At 43.6% G+C, this 22702-nt stretch overlaps 1 protein-coding gene across 1 annotated transcript; it reads right to left on the bottom strand.

The window, feature by feature from the left end:
• Positions 1–498: 498 nt before the first annotated feature.
• svip (small VCP interacting protein) lies at positions 499–20771 on the bottom strand. Its single transcript, XM_080189888.1, has 4 exons — positions 20567–20771; positions 11148–11198; positions 6476–6589; positions 499–1699 (listed from the first exon to the last, which is right to left on the bottom strand). The coding sequence occupies exons 1-4, from the start codon at positions 20660–20662 to the stop codon at positions 1685–1687; spliced, it is 276 nt and encodes a 91-aa protein (XP_080046014.1). The 5' UTR covers positions 20663–20771; the 3' UTR covers positions 499–1684.
• Between the last annotated feature and the right edge of the window lie 1931 nt (positions 20772–22702).

Genomic DNA, 22702 nt, shown 5'->3' with positions numbered 1-22702 from the left:
CATGATCAGTAGCAACAATGCAGAAAAATATCCTGGCAACACATGGACTAGGTCTGATCAAAGAACAGCCCTTGCACTAGGACTAGAGGGCACAGCCTCAAGATAAAGGGGGGGGGGGGGGGGGGGGGGGGGTTTAGAACTGAGTTGAGGAGGAACTTCTTCACTCAAAGGGTGGTGAATCTCTGGAATTCTCTGCCCATTGAAGTGGTGGAGGCTGCCTCGCTAAATATTTTTAATATGCGGGTTGATGGGTTTTTGATAGGCAAGGGGATTAAGGGTTATGGGGAGAGGGTGGGAATGCGGAACTGAGCCACGACAGATCAGCCATGATCTTATTGAATGGCGGGGCAGGCTCGAGGGGCTAGATGGCCTACTCCTGCTCCTATTTCTTATGTTCTTATTGCGCTAAGGTGCAAGTGGTCTCTTATAGAAATGTTCCTCAGTAGAGGAGAAAGTTTTACCAATTTTGGAAAAGACTGTATGTTCTATAGTTTATTTCTTACTATCACAAGTAGGCTTACATCAATACGGCAATGAAATTACTGCGAAAATCCTCCAGTTGCCACATTCCAATACCTGCTCGGGTACACCGAGGGAGAATTTAGGATGGCCAATGCATCTAACTAGCACGTCTTTCGGACTGAGAGGGGAAACCAGAGCACCAAGAGGAAACCCACACAGAGAAGGTGCAGACTCCACACACTGATCCAAACTGCGAATCGAACTGGGGTCCCTGGCGCTGTGCCACCCAACAAATATAATAAAGAGGCATACAACAAATACACTCCAAATTCTTTTACCATCAGGGCCACGACGATTAGTGACAAACACAGAAACCTGCAATTGAATCACTTGATGATGAACAATTATATTGGGGTTTGTTTTACTAACGCAAAGAGTAAGAAATATTTGTACATAATATCATTTCCAAAGTATAATCAGCTAAGAACATGTCAATACTACAAAGTTTTATTAGTCCTAAAAAAAAGCAGTTGTCCTACATGGGTTGAGTACATTTATTCAGAGGTAGTTGAATGTAATCTGGCCCAATAGAATCAACAATTTCAGCAGCAAAAAACAATTTGTACAATAAATTAAAACAAGGTCCAAAAAAGATGCTAAATATTTTAATAAACACAAGCTAATAGCATTAAAAGAAAGCATACTGTCACATCTCCCCATACGATATCCAAGGCACAAAGGTTTAGAAAATTAAGTGTTTATAAATATAGAAAACCTTGCCTAATAAAGCTGCAGCTGAATTATCTACAAAAATCCACAATAGGTAGCTATACTGGTTTATAAATAATGGCAATACATAGTAAGTAAACATCTAGCATTACAATCTCTGGTTAAAACATAAGCAAACCAAAGGACCCTTTGGAACAGCAACATCCAAGCCATGTGTAGTTTCCAGTGTTTGAGAAATGACTGGGTTGGTGTGGTGTGTTAAACGTTACTGTGTGGGTTTTTAAATGACTAAAAGAAACATTGTACACTTCTGTTGGTGCACAGAGAACCTCTGTGCAGAACATTCAATGCGAAGGAGGATGGCACATTTCTCAATCTTTCTAACCAAACACCGAAAGCGACGCAGAGAACATGAACCTCTTGGTAACAGAGGGCAGCAAGGTCAGTGCTACATTGGCAATATTGAAGATCTTCGACCAATTCTTCAACTTCTTTAACCAACTTGCCACTGGAATTTAAAAGAAAGCAATATAAATAATAGTATCACACAAGTTTATTTTTACATACTAAGCACGAGTAATTAAGTTGTTATTCATAACTTTAGAGTCAAAGCCACAAACAACCACCTAAAAAGTGAGGGTGGGTGCAGAGCAGAAAGGTGCTTAAGCAATAGCTTTGTGTTGGGAGCAGACGAGACGCATGTGGTTGATACACAAGGTCATCAGCTAGGAATCAGCCAAGGAAATGGATAAGTGCACTGTCTAGATTAAGTTTATTTATTAGTGTCACAAGTAGGCTGACATTAGCACTGAAGTTACTGTGAAAATCCCCTAGTTGCCATACTCTGGTGCCTGCTCGGGTATGCTGAGAGAGAATTTAACACGGCCAAGGCAGGTCCTTTGGATTGTGGGAGGAAACCGGAGCACCTGGAGGAAACCCATGCAGACATGGGGAGAATGTGCAGATCCCGCATAGACAGTGACCCAAGCCAGGAATTGAACCCGGGTCCCCAGCACTGAGTGCTAATCACTGTGATGCCGTACTACCCAGTTATGGTAGTTACGGTAACAAGCTAGTTTTGTTTTCTTTACTTCCATAAGGGAGGGACAGCCCAGCACACATCAGGCTTTAAGCAGCTGAAATCTCTACAGTTATTTTAAATCACACCACACAGCAGATTGGTAACAGGAAAGTACAGTCTCCCGAGTTCAACAAGTACGATGGAAAAACATCATCATCAGGATAATTTCATGTCAGGGAAACTCATTAAGGAAATACTGTTCTTTGCAGATGTTAAAAGTTGGAAAGGTGAGAAGCACAGAAGTTCTATTCAACATCCTGGAACAGAGTGGGAATAAACAGGAACATCTGCTCCATTTCCTTTAGAAAATGTTATAATTGGTAATTTTCTAACTCAGGGAAAACATCCCCAGCTCAGAAAAGAATAAAAATCCATTAGGAAAAACTCAGAAGAATAATCCATCAGCAGTAACAGAACCAAAGTCAATGATACTTTGGCAATATTCCATCTATCCATCTTCTTCCAGGACTCAGTTGCAGAAGTAGGCTGAAGGAATTTTGCTTTGCTTGGAGAAATGACCAAGAAATATCAATGTAAGGTGCTGTCACTTCCCTTCACCCCACCAATCCACCCCACCCAGACCCAGTCAAATTAGCAAAGCCACAGGTAGGGCTGAAGTAAGCTGGCTACTTAACTGATGACAGTCAGCAAATAACCACAGAATAAGGGAGAAAATTCACACCTCTTTAACCTGCGATTATCCCTCTCTCCACTCACATCCCAACCATTATCTTGCAATTGTGTCTTTGTCTATATATGCCCTATTTGTGAACCCACCTTTCCACTCACCTGAAGGAGTAGTGCTCCGAAAGCTCGCAATTCCAAATAAATCTGTTGGACTTTAACCTGATGCTGTTAGACTTCTTGCAGGATAAGAAGCCAAAATTCAAAGTACAAAAATTCACAAACTTCAAGCAACACTAGAAATTGGAAAGAAAATTACTCCCATTCAGTTATGAATGAACTTGTGAAAGAGATTTCCCAATAAGGAGTTGACTTAGCCGTAACACGTCTCAGTTGTGTCCACATTTCATGTTGGTACACCATTGCCCCAGTAGCTGGTGATATAGTGGGCGAGTGTTAAGGCAACAGGATTGTCAGAATTGGTATTTAATCCATTGAAACCTTAAGTGGGTAAATTTTGAAAAGCAGAACTGAGGCATGCAGAGATATCACAGCACCATTTGATGTTTTCCCCAGGAGGGCAGACTGAAGGGAATTGGCATAAGGATCAACATGTGGAGTCAGAGGACCGGTGGCAGAAAAGTGTGTGTGTCCAGGGTAGAAATATCATCCACTTACTCTGGATGGAGTGACCTCGAGTTAGTAGATGGTCTATACACATCCTGCACTTTATATTCTTATGAACAACACTGCACATGGCTGCCTTGTGACTTCAGTTTAATTTCAAGGATTAGAGGACAGTGCTTATGTTAAGAAGCACCTCACTTAGTTTGATCAGTTTCCATTGCTTAATTCAATAAGGGACAGGTGCCATTGAGTTTATTTGAAAAATCTACAATGCCACAAACTAGACTATATGTTTCACACAATCCTTAAAAATCCAATCACCCATTTTTCTTCAAAGTTCTTAAAAATGTTTCTTCCCATATCTCTACCCTATTTTCCTGCAATGTTGTTTTATTCTCTTCAATCTGGTTTCCATTTAGAGACATAAAAACAAGTAGTAAGAGTAGGCCATTCGGCCTTTTGAGCCTGTTCCGCCATTCATTTCGATCATGGGCTGATTATCAATATCCTGAACCTGTCTTTTGACCATATTTGGAAACATCACTGAAATTGCTGCAGCACCATTCTCCACGGCTGTGACCATACTGTATTATCCCTCTTCCCCCATGCAGTGTTCGATTGAGTTGCCCATAATCTCCTTCTCCAGAACCGTTCCTCCATCGTCCACTTCAGTAGAATTGGCTGTGTTTAGTTTTACAACCACGTGTCCAAAAATGGTTTCTTTGTCTCGACTCTCTTCTCTATCCGTCTGCATGGTGTCCTTTGACAACATCACCCACAGACACGGGATCAACAATATACAGCATAAGATGTAAGACTGGCATTGCCCCAGTGCTGCCAGAACGACATTCAGTCTTGGATCAGCAAAACTTTCCTCCATTTAAGCACTGGAGGCCCGAAGCCATTGGTAGTCAGCCCTCCTACCACATGTTCCAAAATCTCACCAATATCACCCATCGCTCCCGTAACTGTTTCAGGTTTGAACCAAGCCGTTCACATGTTTTTTTTAACCTCAAGCTAAAATTCCCACCCCATATCCTTCCCAAAGACATTATTATTTCCAGCTACAACTTAGCCCAATTGCTGTCAAAACCTTCATTCAAATCCATCGGCATTATTTTTCCAATGATTTCCTGAGCATTCTTCCATTCTCCACTCTTTAAACTTCAGTTCATCCAAGACTCTCCTCGCTTGCCTGAAGTCCCGTACACCCAACACCACTGCACACATTGACACGTCCACTTGCAACCTGGGAATCCATCGAATTTAAACTATTAAAATTCAAACAAAATTAAACTCATTCTCATTGTTAAAATCTCTCTACCTATAAAGCTTCTCAGCATCACAGCCACTCTCCTTCCTGTACTCTTTACATTTCTGACTCTTTGCATTCCATCGTTTATCCACCTCCCTTTAGACTTATCCACCTCCCACAATGTTGGAGCCTTTAGATTGAACATGTTCTTCACAGATTCCTTCCCCAAATTGCTTTACCTCTTTAACAATGGTCCCGCTAAGCTGCATATATGTGCACATGCACAGCGACCCAGAAGGTACTACACAAGTCATCCAATTTTAAGGTAACGTGCAAGCTAATAAATTAAATGTACTTCAAACATTCAAAAAATTGGAGGGAATGTTGCTCCTCTTTTCTCTGTTTCAAAACCAGCAAAACTGTGTTTCATTTGAATCCCTTTGGATTCATTCCACAAAAACAATTAGATCAGGACAAAGAATGAATGTTTGATCATCTTCCGCTGAATCTTCTTAATTCCCTACTCCTGTTCCATCAGGTGACACAAGTTCATATTCTCTCTGCCGGTTGCTCTTAGTCACTGATGGCTTCATGTGTTAAGGGCACAAAAATGTTAGCAATTCCGCACAACATTGTACATCTCAATGTTTCAGCGTTGTAAAGATTATAGCAATTCTAATCTTGCTTGGCAAAGAATTCAATACAGGCTGCAAGAGATGCCAGTGGGATTTCCGTAAGAATGTTAGGCATTTTGGGGGTTATCTTCTTTTTTGGAAAGCCCCTTGCATTTTCAAAGATCTTTCCCCTTCGTTCAGACCTTTAGTTCCAGATCAGTTTGTTCTTTTTTGTTTCTGTATATTGAAAGCCTGAGGGCATGAGACTCCAAACTTGTAATAGTTATGTTGTGTCAGAGGTTTATTGGCAATAATTAACACTTGTCAAATGTTAAACAGTTATTTAGAATGAAATTAGTTGACTTTCTGTGGTAAGTTTAGTGTGCAAAAATAGCAGCTTCATGCCATTCGATACACGATGGGTGACACTGCTGCCTCACAAAGCCAGGGACCCTGGTTCAATTCCTGCCTCAGGTGACTGCACGGAGTTTGCATGTTCTCCCCTGTCTACGTGGGTTTCCTCTGGGTGCTCCGGTTTCCTCCCACAGTCCAACACGTGCAAGTTCGATGGATTGGCCATGCTAAATTGCCTCAGTGTCCCAAGACGTGAAGATTAGGGGGATTAGTGGGCTAAATACGTGGGGTTACGCGGATGGGGCCTACGTGGGACACGCTGTCGGAGAGACTGTGCAGACCCAATGGGCCAAATGGTAGGGATTGTAGGGATTCTATGATAATGGTGCAGCAGACAGTGAGATGCAGTTCGCATGAATGGTGTAGTGGCACAACACCACACTAACTTCCAAATACTGGCTTTCAATTCTGTAGCTGTGCCAATCTTTACTTATACAAGTAAGGATTAGCATTAAGAGCCTCCCTGTTATTTTGATGGCAAACACTGGCTTAACGATAAGCAGCCCTTTGGGGACCAGGGATTAGAAAACAATTTTTTTTTAAACCATGCCTGTTTCCATAGTAAGAACTTCAACCCGTGCCCCTTCTCCAGTTACCTAATAACCACTGAATTCCCACTTATTCTAACAAGGAGATACCTCACTGTATATCATATGAAAATTCTCTCACCCTGAGACCGCCACCTCCTGCAGACGTGGAGTTCATCTGCTGCTTTTCCAATGCCTCCTGCTTCTTCTTCTTCCGTTCCACAGATTCTGGATTCTTAACGCCCCTGTGCACATTCTTTCCAAAAATAATTTTCAAATGTTAAATACACTACTGAAGATATTACTTAACTCTACAACAAATCTCTAAGGGGAAACATTACTTTTGATAAGGAAAACTTCATTTTGCATAGTTGCTGCAATTGCATTTGTTGGACATGCTGTCGATGCATCAGAAAGCCAACAAAGAGCAGTGTGCCTACAGTTCCTATACGGATTGGTAGCAGGCAGGGATTCCTGCCATGGATTGTTAAATGTATATTAATTACATTGGTTATATTGTTAGGACATATGAAGGATATTGTTTAATTAAATACTTTGATCGCATATAAATAAGGGACAAGTCTGCTCCTGCGCCTGGTCGAGTTGGTTATTAACAAGTGCCCATCTGCCCCTCTGCCGCAGCTATGTTCAGGGATGAGTGTACTAGACGGAGCATACGGCGTCCACTGGCACATGTCAGGCCTTCTGAGGGGACAGCAAGGGGGGGTTGGGTGCATCATAAGGCCCAGGAATGACATTTTGATTTAGTTTATTAAGTTTCATTTGACGTTATGCTTCATTTTGTTTTAATTAATTCATTGTTTTATTAAAAGAGGGGTCAGCTGGGACACTGGGTGGTGGATGGAGAACTATTGAAATGTACAAAGGCAACAAACTCTATCATTACAGAAAAGCTGTGTCTTCGTTTTGTCACCGTGAAGCTGGGATTCAATTGACAAGATTCATATCTGAAATTGCCCTTTTTTCTATAACTTCGCAGATGCAATCGGTCATGCTCAAAATACAGCACTAAAATACAGAAGACACTCTCAGTTTTTTACTAAGGAACAATCAGACACATGCCAAATTGCTTATCATCTGTCATAGGGAAAATGTTAGAAACTATTATCAAAGCTATTATAGCAGGACACTTAGATAAATTCAAGGTAATCTGGCAGAGTCAGCATAGTTTTATGGAAAGGAAATGTTTAACCAATTTACTGGAGTTCTTTGAAGCAGTAATTTCGGCTGGGGATAAACGTGGACCAGTGAATGTACTGCACTTACTGACTTTTAGAAGATATCTGATAATGGCAAATGGAATTTAATGTTGGCAAGTGTGAGGTTGTCCACTTTGGTAGGAATAATGGTAGGAAGGACTATTACTTACGTGGTGAAAAACTGCAGCATGCGACGGTGCAGAGGGACCTCGGGGTCCTTGTGCATGAGTTGCAAAAACCCAGCCTGCAGGTGGTCAGGAAGGCAAATGGGATGCTGGCCTTCATAGCGAGGGGGATTGAATATAAAAGTAGGGAGGTCTTGCTGCAGCTGTATAGGGCACTGGTGAGGCCGCAGCTGGAGTACTGTGTGCAGTTTTGGTCGCCGCACTTACGCAAGGATATTTTGGCCTTGGAGGGAGTGCAGAGGAGGTTTACTAGGCTGATTCCGGAGTTGAGGGGGTTGAACTATGAGGAGAGGCTGAATAAACTAGGCTTGTACTCGTTAGAGTTTAGAAGAATGAGGGGAGATCTCATTGAGACATATAAGATGTTGAATGGGATGGATAGGATACAGGTGGAGAGGCTCTTCCCGCTCAGAAAGGACAGTAGGACTAGAGGTCACAGCCTCAAGATAAAGGGGGAGGGCGGTTTAAAATGGAGTTGAGGAGGAACTTCTTCACTCAAAGGGTGGTGAATCTCTGGAATTCTCTGCCTGTTGAAGTGGTGGAGGCTGCCTCGCTCAATATATTTAAGACGCGGGTTGATAAGGTTTTTGATAGGCAAGGGGATTAAGGGTTATGGGGAGAGGGCGGGAATGTGGAACTGAGCCACGACAGATCAGCCATGATCTTATTGAATGGCGGGGCAGGCTCGAGGGGCTAGATGGCCTACTCCTGCTCCTATTTCTTATGTTCTTATGTGCCACATTAAAGACTGTGGAAAATAAAAACTTGTCGTGAAAGGAACAACATGGACAGAAGATTGACCAGAGGAATCAGGGTGCCCGAGTGCATGCATTGCAAAAGGTTTGTATGCAGATGCAGCAAACAAGTAGCAGAACTAATAGAACGTGGATTGTTGCAAAGATAATTGAACACAACAGTAAGGAGGTTATGCTCAAATAATACAGAACATTGGTGATACCACAGTTGAAATGCAGTGTACAGTATTGGCCTTATTTATGGCGAGACATTAATGCACTGGAAGCAGTTGGGAGAAGGTTTGCTAGATTAATGCCTGAAATGAGCAGGTTGTCTTATGAGGAAAGGTGGGATAGGCTAGACTTGTATCCACTGGAGTTTTAAGAGGTGACTTAACTGAAACATGCAAGATCCTGAGGAGACTTGACAGGGTGGATGCCAAAAGCATAGCCTCCCTTGCAGGAGTCACTATAGGGAGTCACTTTTTAAAAATAAGGGGAGGAAAGGAAAATGATCTGAGGATAGAAAGACTTTGGAGTTCTCACCCTCAATAGGTGGTTGAGGTAGTCTGAATATTTTTAATGCAGAAGTAGATCGATTCTTGATAAGCAGGGGAGAGGAGTGTGAAAGGTTATCAAGGGTAGGCAAGAATGTGAAGCAGAGTTTAAAATTAGAATAACCATGATCATGTTGAATGGCTTAGCAGGCTCAAGGGAGCCAAATGGCCAATTCCTACTCTTAATGTGTAAGATCATAAGATCATATATTAGGAAGCGTAAGTAATGGCCTTAAAAAGCAGGAAGTTTATTTATTTATTAGTCACAAGTTGGCTTACATCAACACTGCAATGAAGTTACTCTGAAAATCCCCTAGTCCAGCACCTGTTCGGGTACATCGAGGGAGAATTTAGCACGGCCAATGTACCCAATCTGCTGGTCTTTTGTATGAATTCCAGAGATAAACTGCTGAGGGCATGGCTGCCAATGCTTGGGCAAAGGGCTGCACGAGAAGCCTGGTTCTAGAACAGAATTATTCCAGGGTTATTTCACTCAGGAAAACCCGAATCTCCCAGTTAACGGCACAGAGCGAATATTTTCCAACCAACACCACAGCTCATTTCTTTGGGGATCTGCCAATTCTGGTTAACTGAAAAATGGGTAGTGCATGGGGAATTCCAGTGGATTGTTGTAAAGTCAGGAGAAGTGAGAGCACTAAATATCTATTAGAACATGGCAGCTAAAGATCTAGTCTATTGATGTACGAGCAAGCGGATGGGCGAGCATGTTCGCCTGGTTTGGGGTTAGTCTGGTGGTTGGGAAAGTATTAGTCAGGTGGCATGGCATAGAGGAGGATCGGTTATGGAGTTATTCAAGTTATAAACTGCCTGACATTTTCCAACTATCAAGATTAAATCACATAGATCCGTCCTAAGTCTCCAACTCTAGCTCAGAGCTGCAGGTATTTAAGGGCAGCATAGTGGTTGGCAATGCTGCTTCACAGCACCAGGGGCCTGGGTTCAATTCCAACTTGGATCACTGTCTGTGCAGAGTTTGCACATTCTCCCCATGTCTGTGTGGGTTTTCTCCGGATGCTCCAATTTCCTTCCACAGTCCGAAAGATGTGCCAGTTAGGCACATTGGCCATGCTAAATTGTCTCTGGGTGTCAGAGAGATTAGCAGGATAAATACATGGCGTTATGAGGATAGGGCCTGGGTGGGATCGTTGTCAGTGCAAGCTCAAAGTGCTGAATAGCTTCTTTCTGCATTGTAGGAATTCTATAATTTGCACAGGGACCCAGACAGCAGTAAGTTACCCATCAAAGGTTTAAACTTCCCAGACAATTCCCATGTTGGTCCACACTTCAGGACTTCTTACAGGGCTTTGATGCACATCTTCCATCGTTAAGTCTGGTCTCCCAATTATCCAGAGACTGGAAGATTTTGGCTATTGTTACGACTGACATAGAAATTTTAGGAGAGTTTATTTTTCAAAACAATCAAAAGCCAACACTTTGGAAAGTATAGCCCAAGAGCATCTTGGTCTGCACTGAGGATGATGTGGAGATGCCAGTGTTGAACTGGGGTGGGCACTCTAAGAAGTCTCACAACATCAGGTTAAAGACAAACAGGTTTATTTGGAATCACGAGCTTCGGAGCGCTGCTCCTTCATCAGGTGGAGAGGTAGGTTCATAAACACGGCATCATACTGCCTGGGTTTGCAAAATCCTACTAACTGTCTTGGCTTGACACAATTCACACCTCTTTAACCTGTGATTATCCCTCTCTCCACTCGCATTATCTGTACCTGTAAACAGTCACATTCTAACCGTTCTTCACATTCCAATCTGTAATTTTCTTGCAATTGTGTCTTTGCCTATACATGCTGTGTTTGTGAACCTACCTCCACTCACCCAATGAAACAGCAGCGTGCCAAAGGCTTGTGATTCCAAATAAACCTTTTGGACTTTTTTCATAAAAATAAGTTTAACGCACTGCTTTGTGGATGAATTCAACATTAAGTAGAATGCAAAGAAAATTGCGAACCAAAAAAATGTTTTTTGTGTTGTGGAAATTATAAATTTAGCAGTTCAGTCATATTCCCTCATTAACAGACAGCTAACATTCTGTGCTGCAAATTAACATACTTCAGGAGAACAGAACATTAATATTTCTACCTCTTTCTGTCGCTTCTCAGCAGCTTCTGCTAGTTGCCTTCTTCTGGTATCCTGGGTAGATAAAGAAAAATTGAATTCAAAGTTCTGCTGCTTGTAGATGTAGACATTAAAAATACATTCAACTTTTGTGAAGCTGTTTCTCATCATTATGATTACGTTGGTTTGGATTTCAGATCACAATAACTAATCTTGGTTTATTATTTTTACCTTTTCCTAAAGCTTTCAATAATGGAACTGACAATCCTTTATTCAGGCTTACTGGCACTAAAGTGCTGGGGTGGGGGGGGGGGGTGGTGGTGGTGAGTGAGGGAGCTGCATTGAAAATACTGGTCAGAAACTGACCATTTGGCTAAACCAGCCCATACTAGTGTCTGTTTACTCAAATCTCTCCCATCCTTCCTCATCGATCAGCATCATTCCCTTCTCCTCCGTGTAATTATCTTGCTTTCCCTTAAGGGCATCTATGCCATGCATCTTTTCAAGCCTTCAGTGATATCTGCGCTACTCTAATTCCGGCCTGGAGTGCCTCTGATTTTAAACACTCCACCACTGGTGGTCATGCTTTCAGCTGCAGTCAGTGCTGGAACTTCCTCCTCAAACCTCACTGAATTTCTACCACACTTTCCCTCTATAAGAGGCTTCGAAAAACTGAAATTTGACCAAGCTTTTAGTCATCTGGCACAATAGCTGGGAAATTTGATTATGCTGAAGTGGGTTATATAAACACAAGCTGTTTTTGGAATAGTTTTCCTGGACATTTTCAATAGTTCCTACTGCCATTCTATATCACTCACCAACACTGCCAACTTTATTTTTCTAATTTCTATTCCCAGCTCCTCAAAATCAGCTTCTCACTAATCTATTACCGGCAGCATAGTGGCACAGTGCCTAGCACTGCTGCCTCACAGTGCCAAGGATCTGGGTTCAATTCCTGGCCTGGGTCACTGTCCAGAAAGCAGAATCTGTAAACTGTCTGTGCTCTGTATGGTCTGTCTGAGGCCAGAACTCTCCATTCACCTGACGAAGAGGCTAACCCGAAAGCTTGTGAGTTTACTATCAAATAAATCGGTTGGACTGAAACCTGGTGTTGTCAGACTTTTTACTGTGTTTACCCCAGTCCAACGCCGGCATATCTACATCATGACTACTATCGACACCGCAGACTGCCGGATCCAAGTGGAGAGGATCTCCAAGAAGATTGCGCATATCGACACAAACATCAAGTTTTTACAGAGATGCAAGAAAGCAGAATCTGTAAACTGTCTGTGCTTTATATGCTCTGTCTGAGGCCAGAACTCTCCATTCACCTGACGAAGGGGCTAACCCAAAAGCTAGTGAGTTTACTATCAAATAAATTGGTTGGACTGAAACCTGGTGTTGTTAGACTTTTTACTGTGTGGAATTTGCACATTCTTCCTCATGTCTCTGTGGGTTTCCTCTGGATGCTCCTGTTTCCTCCCACACTCCAAAGATGTGCGGGTTAGGTAGATTGGCCAAGCTAAATTGTCTGTGTGTCAGAGGGACTAGCTAAGGTAAATGCATGGGGTTATGGGGATAGAGCCTGTGTGGGCTTGTGGTCAGTGCAAGCCTGATGGGCCAAATGGCCTCTTTCTACACTGTAGGATTCTGATACTATTATCCTGTCATCTTTCTCTCTTTCTCAGTTATTTTACTATGATCACTATTGCCTAGATGTTTCTCTAACTTTACTTCTCTTATCTGCTCTGGTTTACTCCCCATCACTCGTTTGTGTAGCAAATCCTCCCTTGTTCAGTTTTGTTTACATTGTAGAAGTACCTTTCACTTATCTCCTTTGCTAACCCCTTCTGGACGATTAATTTCACGACAGAATAATAATCATGGGAGATCCAAATCACTTTTGTTATTCATTAAATATTAATAAATAAACAAATATGGATTCTATTTCCAGATAACTGCATTACTTAACACTGCTAATATTGTATCTTTGTCAATGATTTTCTCCCTGGGAAGCATAAAATGGTGGGACAAGCTAAAGAACTGTAACTCAGAGGACTGACATTCTTCCCATGCAGTTCTAGGTAACCCTGCAATGCAAAGCCATAATTAAACAAGCCAAAGGAAACTCATTAATGCTCCAGGGCTAACTGAGACTACACATCTTATTGTTAAATGCCAATCAAAACTCTGCATACTCAAGTCCCTAAGCTGTGGCTCATATTAAGAGCATAAGAAATAGGAGCAGGAGTAGGCCATCTAGCCCTTCGAGCCTGCCCCGCCATTCAATAAGATCATGGCTGATCTGAAGTGGCTCAGTTCCACTTTCCCGCTTTCCCCCCATAACCCTTAATTCCCTTGCCTACCAAAAACCCATCTAACCGTGTCTTAAATATATTTAGCGAGGTAGCCGCCACCACTTCAACGAGCAGAGAATTCCAGGGATTCACCACCCTTTGAGTGAAGAAGTTCCTCCTCAACTCTGTTCTAAATTGCACCCCCACCTTATCTTGAGGCTGTGCCCTCTAGTCCTGCTGTCTTTTCTGAGTGGGAAGAAGTTCTCTACCTCTACCCTATCCATCCCCTTCATTATCTTATACTTCTCTATAAGATCCCCCCTCATCCTTCTAAAGTCCAACAAGTGCAGACCCAGTCTATTCAGCCTCCCTTCATAGTCCAACCCCCTCATCTCTGGTATCAGCCTAGTGAACTTCTGCACTCCCTCCAAGGCCAAAATATCCTTGCGCAAGTGCGGCAACCAAAACTGCACACAGTACTCCAGCTGAGGCCTCACCAGTGCCCTGTACAGTCTCAGCAAGACCTCCCTGCTTTTATATTCTAACCCCCTTGCTATAAAGGCCAGCACCCCATTCACGTTCTTGATCACCTGCTGCACCTGCAGACTGGGTTTTTGTGACTCATGCACAAGGACCCCCAGGTCCCTCTGCACCATAGCGTGCTGCAGCTTTTCGCCCTTTAAATAGTAATCCCTCCTACTATTATTCCTGCCAAAGTGGATAACCTCACACTTGCTAACATTGTACTCCATCTGCCAGGTCCTCGCCCACTCGCTCAGCCCATCTAGATCCCTCTGCAGACTTTCCACACCCTCCGCACAATTTGCTTTTCCACTTATCTTTGTTTCATCAGCAAATTTCGACACCCTACACTCAGCCCCCTCCTCCAGATCATCTATATAAACGGTAAATAGTTAAGGCCCCAGCACCGATCCCTGCGGCACTCCACTAGTCACCAACCGCCAATCAGAATAGCACCCATCGATACCAACTCTCTGCCTCCTATCAGACAACCAATCCTCTATCCACGCTAACACCCTACCCCCAACTCCATGCCCCCTAACCTTCTGAAGCAACCTTTTGTGCGGCACCTTATCAAACGCCTTCTGAAAATCGAGAAACACCACATCCACCGGTTCCCCTCTATATTAACGTATGTTTTCTGAGTTAAAGCAAATGGTTTTGTCCTTACTTGGGGGAACTTCATTTAAAGTTTACTTACTAGTGTCACAAGTAGGTTTAAATTAACACTGCAATGAAATTAATGCGAAAATCCCCTAGTCGCCACACTCCGGCACCTATTTGGGTACAATGAGGGAGAATTTAGCATGGCCAATGCGCCTAACCAGCACATCTTTCGGGCTGCGGGAGGAACCAGAGCACACGGAGGAAACCCACAGACGGTGACCCAAATTGGGAATTGAACCTGGGGTCCTGGGGCTGTGAGACAGCAGTGCTAACCATTGTGCCACCAAGATGAATCTTAACTTCAAGAAAATTTCTCTGGAAAGATGCAAAAACTCAAAGTGATGATGTACCAAACACCCACCTTCAGAAAAGTCTGTCACCCATTCACAATAAGACATCTGACAACACCAGGTTTAAATCCAACTGATTTATTTGATAGTAAATTCGCAAGCTTTGGGGTCTACCCCTTTGTCAGGTGAATCTGACATTCACCTGACGAAGGGGCAAACCCCAGTCCAATGCTGGCATCTCCACATCATGACCCATTCACAATACATTATAAGCCCCATTCCAATCCTATACATACTGCCTTCAAATAACTGTTTGAATGTTATAATGCCTTCTGCACATTTTTCATCATCTCGATTGCAGTACTGGCTGGCAAGTTCCTACATAACTGAAGCTTTTTCTTGTGTGGGAACGTATCAAATTGAAGTTAAAATTGTAAATCTAACCAGTTTTTAAAAGGCATTTTTTAAATATAGATTGTTTATATATAATTTTATAATATATAATTTAAATATACAATTTAAAATAGTATGCAATATTTACTTTTTTTTAAGAAAAAAGGTGAAGGTGGAGTGGAATGTAGGTTCCATTAATTCACTTCTTAAATGCCTGTTGTTGCAAACTGTCACATCATTCAAGCGCTGGGAACATTTCCAAGCAAACCAAAGAGGTAACATTTAATAAGTTTAAGTTTATTATTTGACAAAGTTAATCATTTATTGCGATCATAATTCAATGCAGCACAAAATGAAAACTACAGATGAGGCAAGGCTTAATTGTTTAAAAAAATCTGCATTGTTCATACTAGCTGAAGGACAGTTTATCAGTCTTAGAATTATAAAATGAACAAACAAGACGGCTACTTGCTCAACGCGCCTGTGTCGGCTGAAAGAGCTACCTATTAGTCCCACTATCCTTCTACCTTTTCAAAGCATGTAAAATGTTCTTCAAGTAATCACATAATTCTCTTTTGAAAGAGACGCTTGAATCTGCTTCCACCACCATTTCAAGCAGTGCATTCAGGTTATTGTAAACACACAAAGGGAAAAGCACTCATGTCTTCTTTAGTTTGTCCATTGTCTGAATGGTGTCCTCTGACCTCCCACTGGAAATGGTGGCACTGCGGTTAGCACTGCTGCTACACAGCGCCAGGGACCCAGGCTCGATTCCCGGCTTGGGTCACTGTCTCTGCTGAGTCCGCACGCTCTCCCTGCGACTCGTGGGTTTCCTCCAGGTGCTCTGGTTTCCTCCCACAGTCTGAAAGACGTGATTAGATACGCTAGCCATGCTAAATTAGGGGATTCTCACAGTAATTTCATTACAGTTTAATGTTAGCCGACTTGCAACACAAATAAATAAATAAACTTTACGAACTTTAATCTGATGAATTATCCAAGCTTCTTCCAGTCTCTCCACATAACTGAAGCTTCACATTCCTGTGTGATTCTAGTAAATCTTGTCGGCCTTCTCCCCAGCATCATGCTTTTTTAAAATGCAGTGCCCGGAATTGTCAACTAAACTTCAGCTGGAAGCTGATCAGTGTTTTATAAAGGTTTAGTGTAACTTATTTGCTTTTGCACTCAATGCACTGACCAGAAAGCCAAGAATTCTTTTTAAAAATACTCAACTTAGTCAAAACTTTGGGTGCAGATTGTCCCTGCACTGCCATAAAACATATTATAGCCAGCAAAACATTCATTTGTATTCTGTGATCAACTTCCTAAGCAAGCTCTTCTTTAGCACATTTACTGGTATCTATTGAAATAAATCTATCAACTTATAAAATTCCACACTCATCTCCATTAGAAGACTAAGGAAATGTCCACTATGACTCTCATCAATTTTTACAGATGCACCCTAGAAAACATCCTTTCTGGTTGTATTGCAGCTTGGTAAGGCTCCTGCTGTGCTGAAGACCATAAGAAGCTACAAAGGGTTGTGAACGTAGCCCAGTCCATCTTGGCAAACCAGCTTCCCATCCATTGCCTTCATCTACATTTTCCGCTGTCTTGGGAAAGCAGCCAGAATAGTCAAGGACACCATGCACCCCGGCATACTTTCTTCCAACATAGGAAAATACTAAAAGTCTGAAAATATGCGCCAACCGACTTAAGAACAGCTTCTGCCATCAGACTTTTGAATGGCCCTAACAGACATTAAGCTGGTCTTTCTCTTTACCCTATCGATAACTGCAACACTATATTCTGTACCCGCTCCTTTCCTACTCCCACATGTACTCTATGAATGACATGCTTTGTCTGTAACAGCTTGCAAGAAACACTACTTTTCATTGTATCCCAATACATGTGACAATAATAAATCAATTCAATTCCTTAATAGCTAGTCTAACAGTAATTCTAATGTCCAGGATGAATGAGCTGAAGCCGTCTGAAACGAGGGATTTAATTAATAAATGAATACTGTACATGTTTATTGCACTATGTCAGATTAGATTGTAAACACAGCAGAAACTAAAAACACTGCTTACCTAATGAACAGTCTCACGTGAACAGGTACATCTGCCTCAATACAAATGGCCACAGTCACTGACTAACAACTGCCAATTAATACGCTTCAAACAATAGCTATTGTGTTCTACCCACACATTTCACAACATTGTTCAAATTCTAGTTTTAATTTCAGCTTCTATAAACCTATTTATTTCCCAGTGACTTAAGAGACTCTCTTAGGTTAACTTGCAATTAACACTGCAGAAACAATTACACTTTTGGGTGTAGACATTTCCTAGAAAAGTAACTCAATAAACAATTGTCTCCTTTGAGAACCAGAATGGAGTATCAGATGTATTAACTTTCATAGAACAAGCCTTTGCCCTTCTTTCAGCTCGGGTAAGGGTCTAAACTTTTCATTCCACACCCCCCCCCCCCCCCGCCCCGCCCCCCGCCCCCCCCCCCCAACGAACCAACCCCTGATCATGTTGTGGTCTTCCGGTTCACACATCTACTGTTCACAACTGCCTTTACAATATGTAAAGTTTGCTTATAAAATAGATGTTTGTATTGTGAAAATATATCTGTGAAATACCACAGACATAGCGTTCTGATTGCATCATACATCATGAAAGATCAGAACCAAGCACTTGTTTGACTTTTTTCCCCCTGGCACCACACTATTTAATTACACAAAGCTGGTCATGTGATGTATGGCAGCAGGCTGCGTGTCAGTCATTATTACATTCAGATAGTTGCCTCCATTACTCCAACCTACACAGGGTATTAGGAGAGAAAATTGAATTTCCAACAGCAACACACAAAAACAGGAAACATCTGAGAGAGGAATTAAATTATGCAGTTCAATCTTGCATACAATCCCTACAGTTCAGAAGCAGGCCATTTGGCCCATCAAGCCTGCGCCAACAACAGGCCTTATTCCCGTAACTCCACATATTTACCCTGCTAATCCCCCTGACACCAAGGTGCAATCTAGCATGGTCAAATCAATCTAACTTGCACATCTTTGGAGTGTGAGGGGGAAACCAGAGCACCCAGAGGAAACATGGGGAGAACATGCAAATTCCACAATCAGCCAGAATTGAACCTGGGTCCCTAGTGCTGTGAGGCAGCAGTGCTAACTACCATGCCACTAGGTATTTGATTTTAAATATCCTCAACTATTCTCAAAAGAACGTTAACCACTTTTGCTGACTGGACCTTGACAATCCATAGGTTCCGGAAAAACTGGAACGCCAGGAATATTTACCACTGTGGTTGAATTGCAAGATTTACAGTTTACAAACTATACTTAAAATGTCAGTGTAAGCAACCTTGGGTAAATGATTAAGCATTTTACAAAGCACACAGCACGACTAGTAGAATGATACGTGTGACTTGCAAATGGGTATTTAACCCTTTGGCGTTATTTAGACTCATGCACACAGTTTTGGCAGTACGCTCCAAGCACTGTTCTCACTTTGCTCTCGGTATTCTCAGGTTCAAGAGGCAAGTGAAGAAAGAAAAGAGTAATTATGAGATACACAAATTCACTAAAACCCAGAGAGTTAAAATCATGACATAATTGGGGTTTCGAAAGCCCAGAAGTGGAGTGACAGTAGTTGATATCGATAAAAAAGTGGTTAGCCTTGACAGACGTAAACCAATGGTATACTCAATCTTTGCTTCATTCTCTCCACCTGACCATTTTCTGTTTCATCTACTCTAAAGACATCAAGTCAGTTCATCAAATTACTGCACCAGATGCTGCAACAACTCATGAACAATAGCAGACCAAATACTTGGAATAAAGCTCGAAACCTGAAATGAACTGAAAACACACAGCAGATCAAGCAGCACCTGTGGAGAGAGAAACAGGGTTCACGCCTCCAGAGCTGAGCAGATGATAGGCCATGAGCCTGAAACGCTGATGCTGGGCTTGGCTTGCATGGTGTTTCCTGTTCTTTACTGCTGCAATACTGTATTCTGCAATGATGTGAACATGTTTGCTATGTTCAGTAGAAAATATCTGCCCTGTCGGGGAGATAAACATCAAAGCGTGCGTCTGGTTCATGTAAAATTATCTAAATTTGCACCCATTACAGAGGAGTGATATATGGGGAAGTCCAGGTCCAAAAACAAACACACATCAACAGCAATCCTTTGGAATAAATGATTCACCTGCAAAATGGGCTCAGGGAATTTTGTAGAAGGTCGAAGTCAATAACCAATCAAATATAGATAAAATCAAATGTAATAAATTAAATTAAATAAATTTAATAGCAGCAAACAAAATTATCCCTGCCAAAACACAGTGCAGCAGTGTGACTATGGCAATATTATTCCAAATTAAAACCTCTCTGTCCCCAGTCAGGTATATATTAAGGAAAGTGTTTTTTTAGGCAAATATTAATTTATTTAGACACCACCCAGTGCAATACATGGCCACAATGCATGGGAAAGAGGGAGGGAGGCTCTGTCCAGCCTCTGCATTGGCGGAATCACCAGGGGATTGTTACTGGACTCGAAATGTTAATTCTGTTTCTCTTTCCACACACACTGCTAGACTTTGAATTGTTCCAGAACCTTCTGTTTGTATTTCAGATTTCCAGGATCTGCAATGTATTTAGCTTCTATTGATCTGATTAATGAGACTGCCTGGTTCAGCCTCACGCACCCTCCACCCCACCCAGCCAATGCTGCCATGCACCATACCACCCACCCTGTCACCCGACACACCATCCCACTCTCCTCCCAGCCTCACAAATACCCCCATCATCCCAGCCCCTCACACTCTCCCCTACCCCTCACCTTCTCCCCCAGTTCCTCTCTGTCCCTCCTCCAGCCCCCCACAATCACTCACTCTTCCCCCCCCCCTCCTCCAGCCCCTCACTCATTCATTCCCTCTCTTCTGGCCCCTCACTCCCCCCTCCTCCTCCAGCCCCTCCCTCCCCCCTCCTCCAGCCCCTCACTCATTCATTCCCTCTCTTCTGGCCCCTCACTCCCCCCTCCTCCTCCTGCCCCTCCCTCCCCCCTCCTCCAGCCCTTCACTCATTCATTCCCTCTCTTCTGGCCCCTCACTCCCCCCTCCTCCTCCTGCCCCTCCCTCCCCCCTCCTCCAGCCCTTCACTCATTCATTCCCTCTCTTCTGGCCCCTCACTCTCTCCCTCCTCCTCCAGCCCCTCCCTCCCTCCAGCCCCATCGGCTCTCGGCCTCTTACCGGATCCGGCGTCTCCACCACATCCTCGGCCGCTCCTCCCAGACACGGCAGGCACATCCCCATCCCCGCAGCGCTGAACGAGAAAGGCGTGGGCATCGAGGCCCGAGCCGAGCCTGGGAACCGGGTGGAACAGACACACCGAGCCTGGGGAACCAAAGGGAATGCACTCCAGCCGCCGCTCAGCCCAGGCCGCTCTGGCACTTTCTCTCAGCCCCGCCCCCTGACGCGACCCCGCCTCGCGCCATAGCAACGCCATAGCAACCCGGCCCACGCCCCGCCCCCCCCACCGCATCGGCGACCCACCCCCTCGAACTGCTCCTAGCCCCGCCCCCAGCGAGCAACCTCGCCCCCTGATGGCAACTGCGCCCCGCCCCCAGCCCGCCGTCCCGCCCCCTAACGCCATGCGCCGTAGCAACGTCATTGTCATCCGACCCAAGCCTCGCCCTCACTCATGTGTACCCGCCCCTTAGCCCCTCCTCCAGGCCGCGCCCCGCCCCCTAACGCCACGAGCCTGCCACGCGCCATGTTAAGTCATGGCAACCCTCGCTGCTATTTGAACCGCCCCCAGCCCCTCCTCCAGGCCGCGCCCCGCCCCCAACTCGCGGTCCCGCCCCCTGAACGCCCGCGCCGCCCGCCCCTAGCCCCGCCCCCAGACCGCGCGTCCGAGCACCATGGCAACCCGGCTCCGGAATCGCCTTCAACGAATAAAGGGGCTGCAGCTGGGACAGGAGAATCCCCCAACTCAAACACACAGCCGCTCCTCCTGCAGCGCGCTCACTGGGCACCCGGCAGCAAGTCCTCCTCCAAGAACTCAAGATTCCCATCTTAAGTTCTGATGAATTTTTTTATGTCTGAGTTACATTCCATTCTGATTAAGATTAAAACAAGCAAACTTTGAAGACAAAGATAAAGTTTATTCTAAAAATGAAATCAATGGGATTTTTTTTAACCAGCATTCCACAAAAATGGAATTTGATTTTCAGAGCCAGAATCATAGAATCCTACAGCACAGGAGGCCATTCAGCCCATCAGGATCATACCAACATCAAACCCACTCAGGCAATTTATCATGGCCAATCCACCTAACCCGCACATCTTCAGACTGTGGAAGGAAACCGGAGCATCCAGACGAAACGCACGCAGGCACGGGGAGAAAATGCAGCCTCCACACAGCCAGTGACCCAAGTGTGGGAATTGCACCAAGGTCCCTGGTGCTGTGAGGTAGCAGTGCTAACTATTGTGCCATTGTGTGCCTATTCAGCAGTAATTGTTACTTAGTATGTGTTTGGGACATAATGACGTCAATGTGGCCGAAGAGGTGGACCTCTTGGAGTATGAGTCCCCTGACTGACATCATGATTTCCTGGCCAATTGGGAAGCCTCATCTGGTTATATATTGAGGAGCGTCAGGTCTACTGACACTCCGGATTCTGACTTTGTAGCTGAAGCACTCTTCGGAGTGGAATTGACTTTGTAAATAAAGAGAACCTGATGAAGGGACACTGGCCTCTGAGGAGTTATTTCAAGGGAGAGATAACATTATGATAAAAATCAATAGACCTGCAGAAGCAGAGATGCTAGAATTCTCCACTAGTGTAGATAAAGGTCTGTAACTCTACCATATTAGCTCAAAGTAGGACAGGATGTTGACTGATAAGTTGAATGTGCTCGATGGAACATGGAACAGGTTAGATAGTCAAGGATGTTTATGGTTTTTGTCTGTAACTCAATATGACAGACCTCATACTCATGACTTTGTATAAATGAATTTGAATTTGATGAGCCAATCCCCTCTGCCCACCACCTCCTTAGATTGGGGTGTTAACACTTGTTGCACTTGTGATCTTCATGCATATGCTTGAATAAAGACTCCTAATGTGAGATGCTGACTGTGTGTGCTGATTCAACTGTATCTCCATAACAATTGGTGTAGTTGGCACGATACCTTGTTTGCCCAGGGTCAGTATAACTAATACTTATCTCTGGAAGGGAATAACATGGGTGAGGTATCTGAATCAGGGAGGTGGCAGTAACGAGGGAGAAGGGTGCACCCCAAGGAAGGTGTTTGTGAAATTGTACTTAGATGTTGATTCCCTCTTGGGTAGGACAAGACTCTGTATAGAAGATACTTGTATT

This window comes from Carcharhinus amblyrhynchos, chromosome 6 (assembly GCF_965287045.1).
Source record: "Carcharhinus amblyrhynchos chromosome 6, sCarAmb.v2.hapA, whole genome shotgun sequence".
In the NCBI taxonomy this organism is placed as follows: Eukaryota; Metazoa; Chordata; class Chondrichthyes; order Carcharhiniformes; family Carcharhinidae; genus Carcharhinus; species Carcharhinus amblyrhynchos.
Note: the sequence above shows the minus strand (reverse complement) of the source record. Positions and strands in the feature narration are given on the sequence as shown.